The sequence below is a fragment of the Sesamum indicum genome, linkage group LG4 (genome assembly GCF_026168435.1).
Source record: "Sesamum indicum cultivar Baizhima isolate 11 linkage group LG4, ASM2616843v1, whole genome shotgun sequence".
Classification (NCBI taxonomy): Eukaryota; Viridiplantae; Streptophyta; class Magnoliopsida; order Lamiales; family Pedaliaceae; genus Sesamum; species Sesamum indicum.
Window position 1 is genome coordinate 2,651,946 of NC_142660.1, and position 10,507 is coordinate 2,662,452.

The following is a 10,507-nucleotide window of genomic DNA, read 5'->3' on the forward strand; positions in this document are numbered from 1 at the left end:
ACTTTTATTTCTGCATTTCACTTTATTATTTTGCACCCTAACTGGATCGAGCATAATTATTTTTTGCTTGCATAAATACCGTTATATGTATATATATATAATATATATTATAGGGAGGCAGTGACGATCGTCTCCTTTGCGGGCAGCAACCGGTATCGCGGTCAATACACGTTGTTGCCCAAACTTCTGGGCAACCTCACTGTTGCCTCGCTCAAGCAAGCACCCCCCCCCCCTTCTAGAAAGATCGTCGTATCCCAGATCCATGGGAAGACAGTGGTCAGAATGCGGAGGCGGTGGGGGATAGACTATCGATTTTACTTTTTTATTTATAATTTTTCATTATATATAAATATAAATATATATAAAATAAATCTTAATTTGAAAAACTTATTTTTAAAAAAATAATTAAAAGTAATTTAATTTTTCAAAATTTTAAAATAATAAAAGAATTTGTTACATTTTTGTTTTAGAAACATGGTAATTTTAATTTAAATATTATTTATAAATAATATAACTTAAAAATATTTTTATATTATTTTTTAGTATTTTGATATTTAATTAATATATTATAAATAAATAATTTTTTTGAACATATCTAAAAATAATAATTTAATGAGTTAGTAATATACAATTGTTATAATTGATTTTTATTTATAATATAAATATTTAAAATTTAAAATTATATTTATTTTAGGTATTCTAATATTTAGTTACTATATTTTATAAATAAATATAATTTATTAAAACTAAATAATAAATTTAATTAATCAATAATATGTAATTTATTAAAATGATGCACTTTGCAAAATGAGAATGAAAAAACATCTGTACACTTAAATGTCTAACAAAGGGGGCAAAGTAGACATATGTTAACTAAAAATAACAATAAAAACGGCCAACAATGATTCCAACTTGCATCACCTGGGATAGTTTGTTGCCTTTTAAATAATATGCGACTTTTTTTATCTATAAACATAACACACGAACACCTGTGGTGTTATGCAATTTACTCTTCAATATTTATGGAAAAAAAAATTGGATCAGTATAATCTACTATGTGAATAAACATATATGATGTATTTGATTGTTTAAAATTAAATTAATTGTGAAAGTGCACGAGATGATGTGCAAATTGTTGAATACATAGTGGGAAGGTGTTATACAAACACTGGAGCATTCAGATGTAATAAGTGGAGGAACACTGAACACAATTTTTACTATATTTATTCACAAAACCAGGGTGGGGGGGGGGGGGAATGTATTACTACATTTGGTTCTCATATTAAATAAGGAAAATATTTTAGCGAAAAAGCAAAATAGAAATGTCAAATTGGACAGATAAAGAAACAGCTCCACTGGCGTTTCTCACACAGTACACAAAGTCGGTCAGATTGCTGAGCTGAAGAGGACGAACTCCGGAATGACACTTTGTTCATCCAATCCATGCTCATGGTTTTTCTCCAATCTCATCATCACACAAACACCAAGAATTACTTCCCCAACCTTAAGAATGGTGAGGAAAAGCGCTCAAGATTTGCCTGGACACAATGGCGGCCAACAATACTGCCCATGTTGTCCCAGAAGACATTTTCTTGGGTCAGTGGTAGGAACAGGTTTATTGCCCGTTTTCCCTGCATTAGCCTCTGATAAAGATTCCATTCCCCAGGATCCTACGGTATGATTCTCATTTCTGTTCTTGCTACAGAAATTGCAAAGAAGAGTGAGTGAAAGATAGGTTCTTTGTTACTTTCATTATTTACTGAATATGGTACAGCAGTTCTACCAATGTAATTGGATGTTAGCTAGTGAAAAAAGTTGCAAGGTTTTTGACCCTTTTGTCCGTACCAAATTATTCACTTTGTTTTGGATTTCATATTGTGAAAAATTGGGTCTTGACAGCTTTTGTAGCAATAGACTTGAAAAATAAAAGAGACTATTTTTGCTGCGCTCAATGCAGGAAGTTTTGAATAGGATTCATCCTCCAAGGCCTGATTGGTATGAGGAATTCTATGCATCAGCTATGGACAAAACAATGAAATCTTATGAAGCAGAGGTTAATTTATTTTTTTCGTGCAAGATTTGTTTTCGTGTATAGTTCTAAGTATATGATAGTTAAAATAGTAGATGTTGGTGTGGTAAGATTGCAGGTTACAAGTCACAGCTTTTTGCTAATTTGAGAGGAAAGGCAGACAGGATTTTGGAGATTGGCATTGGGACGGGTCCTAATATCAAATACTATGCTAATCATTCAGGTATCAACGTTGTCGGAGTTGATCCGAATAGGAAAATGGAAAAATATGCACAGGCAGCAGCAGAGGCTGCAGGACTCCCACGATCGAATTTTAGCTTTATGCAAGCAGTATGCATCTATTCAACATGCCTTAACTGTGTTAAGATCTCTTAATTTGTAATATATATGTATCATTTTCTTCATATTTTGTGTATTTGAAGAGATCTACTTTTCCGTCCCTACTATAATGCTTTCTAGGCTTTAGAACTTAATCTAGACTTCCAATCCTTCATTTCTTTTGAAAGGGAGATCAGAGGTGGCAAAACCTGTTTTCGTTGGATTTTTCTTCTGAAAATTCCAGTTTAAAAGGGTGAAATGAGTATCTTTCTGCAAGTAGTTCCACCATGATTATGCTCTATGTTCTGCATTAACATGGATCAAGATTGTGGTGAGAACAAAATACCACTCTGTTAGTGAATCTGCTGATAAATATATATTGTGAAGTACGGGTGCTAAAAGAATCTTGGTTGATATTACTCAAGTTTTACGCAGGTTGCAGAGGCTTTGCCATTAGGTGATGCATCTGTTGATGCTGTTGTTGGAACGCTCATTCTATGTTCTGTAAAAGATGTTGATCAGACATTACAAGGTATATTGATTCTTGCTGGTTCAATCTTCCAAGTCTGTGCATGATCCTCTATTTCGAGTTTCATTGTGGAAACAATTGGACAAGAGGATTCTCATATTTGAAAGGTCTAATTATCTCTGGTTGAGTATCATTAAGAGTGGATAGTTTCCTAAATTATGTTCTCGAAACATAAGCCAAGCTTAAATCTTAAGGTAAATTACAACTACCTCCCCTGAGTTTGACATAATTATAAATTCCTTCTCGTTGTTTGGAAAATACAAATACCTTTTAATTTTAATGTATGTTTAACAACGAGCCCATTCCGTTAGCCTTCGTTTGGTTTCCGTCAATTTTTGTGGTGAACTGCCCAAAATGCCTTTTTGGATTACGAATTATAATTTTTATGTAATTTCTAGAATTTTCTAAAATACTTTTATGATAAATATAATCTATGGATTGTTTATTTTAACCACCCTCATATTTTTTAAATTTTTTTTCAAACATTTAAAAAAAAATCAGCAAGGGTAAGCTAATAATTTCCAGCTCACCGTTTAGTGGTTCATAATTATTTCCCATTTGAAAGGGTAGTTGTAATTCCCCAATCAATAAGGTGTATTCGTAATTATACCAAATCGAAGAGGTAACTGTAATTTACCCTAGATCGTATGTTGGAATTGTGAACCAAAATTTGCCTCATCCTACCAATAATAGGACTTCTCATTTTTACATCAAGTACTATATATTCTTGTTGGATGTCATTAGGTTTCCTCGTGTAAAGTCATAAAAGCTACTTTAGGCTCAATCTCACATGCTCATATCAAAGTCTTCTGATTACAAAAGGCTCATTGATGGATATCTGAATGCATACAGAGGTAAAAAGGGTGCTTAAGCCTGGTGGGCTTTACATATTTGTGGAGCATGTAGCTGCAAGAGGTAATAAATCAGATTGATGATGTCCTTTGTGCAACAGAAAAAGAGCTCATTGACGTCCCATTATTGCTTTCCCCTCCCCTTGCTGAGGTATTTAACATCAAAATTTAAGGTTTATTTCCTTGTTAATTACAGATGGAACAATTCTTAGATTTGTACAGGGGATTCTTGATCCATTGCAGCAGACTGTAGCGGATGGGTGTCATCTCACCAGGAATACTGCAACTAATATTGCTGGAGCAGGTTTTGCAAGTCTTGATGTTAATCAGGCTGTTTTATCCTCCGCGTCGCTCATAAATCCCCATGTCTATGGAATAGCTTACAGATAGCTCTAAATTACATTTATCATAGACATGAACACATTAAACGGAAGTAGAACATATTGAAGCTTCTATCTAAGAGCTTGAGAGCATAGTCCGCATCCATGTGATCTACTTAGTTATTACATTCTAGAAATATCATTTATGACAAGTGTGCCAATTATCTATGTTGTAAGTGTAGAAATATTAGTTAGGACTGCCTTAATGAAGTTGTCACTCATGTTACTCCTGCTGCTGATACAGGTTCCTTGTATTCCTGAATTCATTAACTGAAACAGTTATTCTATACTGACATACAATTCGAGTACTGCCAAGAGGCTTAGTAGAACACTTAGCTGTACCAGCTGATCAACACTATGACGATGAAAATTTGCCGTCAAGATTTCTTCTGTGATAGTGATATTGCATATATGACGGGACCTAGTTACTGTGCTAGCACACATAAATAACTAATCCTTGCCGTGGCCAATAATGTTTATGCTTGATGCGACTTGCAACTGAACTGTTAGGCATACTACGTGACATGGGAAGCGATCCCAGTTATATGACTCATCATGTGTTTGCACTTTCCTTGTGTCAAGATTTCTCATACCGGGAACTGAATATATGAAAATCGACGAAAAGGGCACATGGAAAGCAGGAAACTCCAGTGGTTGGATCTATCATTGATGTAATGATGTGAATGTTTCTATGAACTACTTCCTTGGCATTTGGAATGCATCCTAAACTACTTGTCCTAAATTCCCATGATTTTTGGTGCTGTTCTGTGAACAATAATGGGATTTTTCTGTATGTGTCATTTTGTTGGTTCTGAGAGTTGGTGATTCCTTTTGAAGCAACTGAAAAATAGAATGTTTCTGGTCTGGCATCCGAACATTTCACCTGCAGATTAATGATTGGACAGACCAGCTAAGAATGTGGACCATGCTGAATTATTCAGCTCATTATTAGGGGAAAATATTGTTGTCTTTGTTTATCATTTCAGTGTGATTCATTTCCTTTTCTTAGTCTGAATGATTGCTTCAAGACAAGAACATAAGATTTGGTTGCTGTAATCATGAACAATAGTGAATGAGCTAAAGATTTCTAACATGTTGAGCACTATTACATGTACTAATTTGAACTCAACCGTTGCTGAAGAGAAGGCAAGGCAAAAGCCAAAGTGAAGATTTGTGAGTAAAGAGTTGTATTATGTTGAAGAAGTGTACAATACAAAAATAAACAACAACGAAGTATAACTCAGGGATAATTACACTTTCCTCCCCTAGGATTTGGTGTAATTATATATAGATTTTCTGTGATTTGAGAAATTATATCCAACACTCTTAAGGTTTACTTCCATCTAACAAATAAGTCCCTCTATTAGTCAAAACTCATCGAATTTGATGATATTAACAAAAAAATAAAAAAAGAATCTATATTTACTCTCAATTGACTTATTACTGATTTATAGTAGGTCAAACAATTTTTTTTATAACCAAATTACCCTCATGCGTCTTCACGCGTAATACATGTGAGAAGGTATATCTCACCATTATACAGGTAGTTTAGCTCGAAAAAAATTGTTTAACCTGTAATAAGTAAATAATACGCAATTGAGGGTAAACATCATTATTCTTTCAATTTTTTTTATTAATATCAGCAAATTAAGTGAATTTTGGCTGATGGGTGACTTATTTGTTAGATGGAAACAAAGCTCAAGAGTGTTAGATGTAATCGCTCAAAATATGTTGAGTTTATGTGTAATTATACTAAATCTCAGAGGAGGAGGGTGTAATTATCCTTAGAACTTATTAACATGACCAAATTTTTATATTTGTTATGCTTGGGTTCCAACTCAAAATTACTTTAACAATGGGGAAACAATATTTTTCGTCACATAACTTAGGGTCTTTTCATTTTTTATTCTATTGGCTATGAGATTATCATATTTGATCTTGTAAAAGTAACAATTTGGTTTCATCCCACATTTTCATTAAAAAAATTTAACGAAAATCGAATTTACACTTATGGTCACATTGGCTAGGGGATTATTATTTTTGGTTTAATAACTTTTAAAAGTTAGCATTTTTTACCACGTGCACTTAACAGCCACGTAGCCTTTTCCGTTAAATATTCAATGGAAAAGTGCCATGGGACCAAAAATACTATTTTTTAAACTATCGGATCAAAAATAAAAAAATCCTAAGTTACAGGACCAAGAATACTATTTCCCATAATCAGTGTTTGTGCCTCAATAGCAGTCGAAGCACACGCAATACTTATGTCTTATTTAAAAATTTTATTATATTTATTTAATTAAATAAAAAAAAAGAAGAAGACGAAATGTATAATTGATCAAAACTAATAAAAAGGATAAATTTTAAAATTGCCAAAAAAGAAATTATTGAACAACTTTGTTCGCTCACCATAAACAAAGAAAAAGAAAAAGAAAAAGAGGAGGTTCAAATGTAATATAAATATATGTGGGTAGAAGAAGAAATACTATCTAAATAAGGGGCAAAAGTGCAAAATGACTACTTAAAGAATCGCGCTTCTCTCCGTCAAATTAGGGTTCTTATATTTCACTCAAACGCAGACTTTTTTTCCCTTCTACTCTATTCAGCTTAGTCGCTTCTCCCAATTGTAAGCTGCTCCCTCCCTCTCTTTCTCCTCTCTCTGCTATAGCTAGATATGTAAGTGAGTACGTATATGTGGTTGTTAGTTTACCTAATTGTACGATTTTCATGGTTTTTGGGTTTCATTTCTTGAGCTGGGTGCATTTCATGCATTTCTTTTTCATTCTCTGAATTTGCCCATTTCCGGTGGCAAATAATTTTTTTATGGGTTTTTCAGTTTCTTTCAGAAAGTTGGGTTTTTGGCGGGTATGCTTTAATTGTGTGCTGCAATAATTGGGATTATTGAAAGCCTTCTATTTATTTTAATTTAATAAAACACCATTATTGTGTTGACCTTTTTGTGGGAAAAACTGCCAGATATTTTGGTTCTTCATGTAAATTGGCTCGCATGAAGCTCAAGTCGCTTGTAGAACTTTTATGCTTTTTACTACTTTTCTATGAAAATGTTAACATTTGAGGAGAAAATGAAGGTCTTTAGTTATAAGAACTGAAGTTTTAGAAGATAATTCTGGAGGGGTTAACTTGAATATATTAACTGGTATGAAAGGTAGGTTTTGGTTTTTCTATTTTCCTTAATGCCTGTTCAAGTTGTGATTGCTATTTTGTTGATTTCTTCTTTTGGTAAAGTAAGTTCGTTAGTTTCACCTTATATATGTAATATTGGCGGTATCTGAATTACATTAAACTTTATTTTCTTAGGTCCCAGTTGTGCAACTTTTAGCATTTGAACGGCTCTCTGAGGAGAGAATATGCAAGTCTTCATGGGGGTGGTTGATGGCTAAGGAGACGGTCTATTCTTCTTGTTGCCTTTGTTAAGCAGGCATAGTCTAATTCTTGCCAAACTTAATTTCAGTGGTTGTACATAATCAAGATTAGATTTTCAGCGACCATTTTCACAAATTTTTGTCTGGTGGTGCCTAATGCAGTGATCAATATCTATGAATTGAGATCCTACTTCTGGAAGCAATGTATTAGTCTTCTTTTGTCCTCTGAGCTTTACTAACTTTTTTCCTAGCTGTTTCCGGGAACATTTGTTTGGTGCCTGAAAAATTGGTGTGTCGTGAAAGATAGCTAAAACGGGGTCCCTTTGTTGTGTGGCTGCAAGGCCACATGGGTCCAATGCAACCAGCAGAGACTGGTCTGTGGGGCCACATGAGCCATACTGGAGAACTAATACAAGCTTTTCTCCTCCGCCATCAAGATGGGACTTTCAATTCCAATCTGAAGCTCTCTCATTTGGTTCTCACGATGGCATTCCATTGTATGGATCATCTGCATCGTCAAACAGCAGAGAAAGTAGAAATTGGTTGAGGGGAAACAATCTAACTAATCATCAGTTTCTGGTATCTGATGGAATTGGTCCATATTTAAGCAGTCCATCTGACATATCACCTGCCCAGCAATGGACCCCCCCGGCCATACAAGAAATCAGCAATGATGATTATGGTGCGTCAAGTAGAGGTATGAACATGAATTTCTTCATCTTGCTCCTGCACTATTATGATTTTCATTCCATGACTTATATTTTGCCATACATTGATGCTTTTTTGTCTTTCGTTTTCCATTATATAACATGATTTTCAATCTTGGTACTACATATATTTTCAGGATAAGTCTCCATTTGTTCCATCTGGGGGCTTTATTTGCAATTCAAATTTTTTTTTTCACCTTTTTCGGACTAAATATGGATTTTCCTCACACATTTTTGTACCTTGCTCAAGTTGTTTAGATCATTCAGCTTTGACCATGTGTTTCTAGTGAAGTTATCATGAGTTCAAATCTTGGCACCTCTATTTTTGATTGAACAGAGCTCTTCTTCCTTCTCAAAAGAAAATATCAAATAGAAAACCAGGAAGAGAAAAGTGAGGGTTCAACCCTGAGTTTTGTGTGCCTTTGGCAAATTACCTAACTTATTTTGCCTAAAAAATTGTCTTGTAATAGGCTTCGGTGCAAGTCCTCTGTAGTATTCTATGTGTCTGATATGGGCTGGTGCCTCAGGTCTTCATTTTTTGGATTATATCTGCAAGACTCTTTTAGAAGATAACAACATTTGGGAAATTATATCTGGAAGAGGATTCCATCTTTCTCCTCATGTATGCTTACTGTGTTCCTACTTTTGTTCATGTATTCCTTTGCTGTTTGCAGATGTAGTTTTGAGGCCATTATCATTTTCTCCAACAATGGAGGTATCATGTCTCTGATTGCCTTTATGTTCTGGCATTATATATTTTGCTCAAATTGTAAATGCTTACCAGGCTGAAAATTTTATAGGGAACATCGGCTGCTAGGAATAGTGGAGGTTCTACATCGTCCCGATCGGACAGTAGCTGTGATTATGAGTCCATGGTCAAGTCACACTCCTCTCATCGTAACCGTCGATGCTTTATGTCTAAAGCAATTTACCCTTTGTCATTTCCACCAGAAACGCCCACTAGAGAAAGTACCGGCCTCCCCCCTGCTGGGTTGCCAGAATTTGATGCAGCCACTCCACAAAGGGATAGACACCATTTGAGCAGTGCTAGTGGTAGCATTGATCTTGCAGAAGTACCTGAACCATTTGAATATGATCTTTCCAGCAGATCTCGTAGTCCTGCAGATTGTTTCAGATGCGGTTTGTGTGAGAGGTTCCTATCGCAAAGATCACCTTGGAGTTCTCGTAGGATTGTCAAAAGCGGTGACATGCCAGTTGCTGGAGTCCTTTCTTGTCGTCACGTTTTCCATGCAGAATGCTTAGAACAAACGACACCTAAGGCACGCAAGAATGACCCTCCCTGTCCCATCTGTGTAAAAATTGAAGAAGAAAACTCCCCCGACCAGCGTGTCTTTTCCAAGTTGAGGAGTAGTTTCCCTCGGCTTAAACCTTTTTGTGAAGATGGGCCTTCCAAGCCCTGGGGTTGCGCTCAGGTGGGAGACTGCGTTGAAGGGGCATTGCACACGCCCACTAGGAACACATTGCTGTCCCTTAACAGGAGCCGTTTCAGAAAAAATCTTTCCTTAAAGGGCAATCCAGGCCGAGAATGTCCAGGGAAAATCAAGAAAAGCGGCTCCATCTCTCCCCAGCTATTTATTGGACCAGCTGAACATGATACCGCTGGTTCATCAAAAACAACAGGGAGCGGAAGTCTGAAGTGATGCACAGGTTCTGTACAGACGGGAATGCAAATCTTGTCAGCTGTATTCAATTTTTGGGGGCGTGGAAGCAGATTATAAGCTTCTTGTTTGTGGTATATTATCATTAGCCGTAATTATGAGGATCTATGTTGTTTCCCGCATTTCCTTGTGTATGAAAACCACCACTTAACAGGAAAATATTAATGCTGCTAAAAGCATGTATGCTGATATTTCTAGTTCAAATGAAGCTGTCTTGCATGGTAGAGTTATAAATTGCAACTGTATGTATCATTCTGAAATCATCACAATCTATGGAAAATGGGTGGAAATTTTGATGGCAAAGGATCTTTTTTCATAGCACAGTAAGGCATGGTGTTGACTGAATATCTCCATTCCTGTACTGAAAGTTGGATGATTCATTGTGCTTTCTCCAATGTATAAAACAAAAGGTTCAGAATTACACTCTGAAGTTGTTATTTCATTTCAGCCCAAGTACAGTACCCCAACAGAAACATGATGAGAAACAATTTGCATTTTTCCTCAAGATTTTTGTCACTGCATAAAAGCCCAATTTCTAAAGTACATGGGCCAACTAAAAGAGCAATTCATTCATGACCAATTTACCCAATCTTAATTCTTACAGATCTGTATCCTTAACATTTAGGCCACC

At 35.4% G+C, this 10,507-nt stretch overlaps 2 protein-coding genes and 1 long non-coding RNA gene across 6 annotated transcripts; all 3 read left to right on the forward strand.

The window, feature by feature from the left end:
• Positions 1–1,299: 1,299 nt before the first annotated feature.
• On the forward strand, positions 1,300–4,835 carry LOC105159983 (uncharacterized). Of its 4 annotated transcripts, none has more exons than XR_002286899.2 (6): positions 1,300–1,675; positions 1,958–2,053; positions 2,141–2,359; positions 2,783–2,879; positions 3,729–3,878; positions 3,971–4,111. XR_002286899.2 is itself a non-coding variant. In XM_011077220.3 (6 exons), the coding sequence occupies exons 1-6, from the start codon at positions 1,421–1,423 to the stop codon at positions 4,115–4,117; spliced, it is 924 nt and encodes a 307-aa protein (XP_011075522.1). In that variant the 5' UTR covers positions 1,304–1,420; the 3' UTR covers positions 4,118–4,835. The 4 variants fall into 4 exon arrangements, 1 of the variants encoding a protein (XP_011075522.1); XR_016065079.1 differs by having other exon boundaries at positions 3,974–4,109; XR_002286898.2 differs by having other exon boundaries at positions 1,301–1,675; positions 3,950–4,089.
• Positions 4,836–6,456: 1,621 nt separating this feature from the next.
• LOC148788244 (uncharacterized) lies at positions 6,457–7,714 on the forward strand. Its single transcript, XR_016065053.1, has 2 exons — positions 6,457–6,733; positions 7,426–7,714. It is a non-coding gene; the product is annotated as an uncharacterized LOC148788244 (long non-coding RNA).
• Positions 7,715–7,790: 76 nt separating this feature from the next.
• On the forward strand, positions 7,791–10,084 carry LOC105160078 (RING/U-box superfamily protein; the record flags this gene model as incomplete). Its single annotated transcript, XM_011077342.3, has 3 exons — positions 7,791–8,187; positions 8,872–8,912; positions 8,998–10,084. Coding segments are annotated over 3 exons (1,299 nt in total), but the record flags the coding sequence as incomplete, so codon positions are not given.
• Positions 10,085–10,507: the final 423 nt, after the last annotated feature.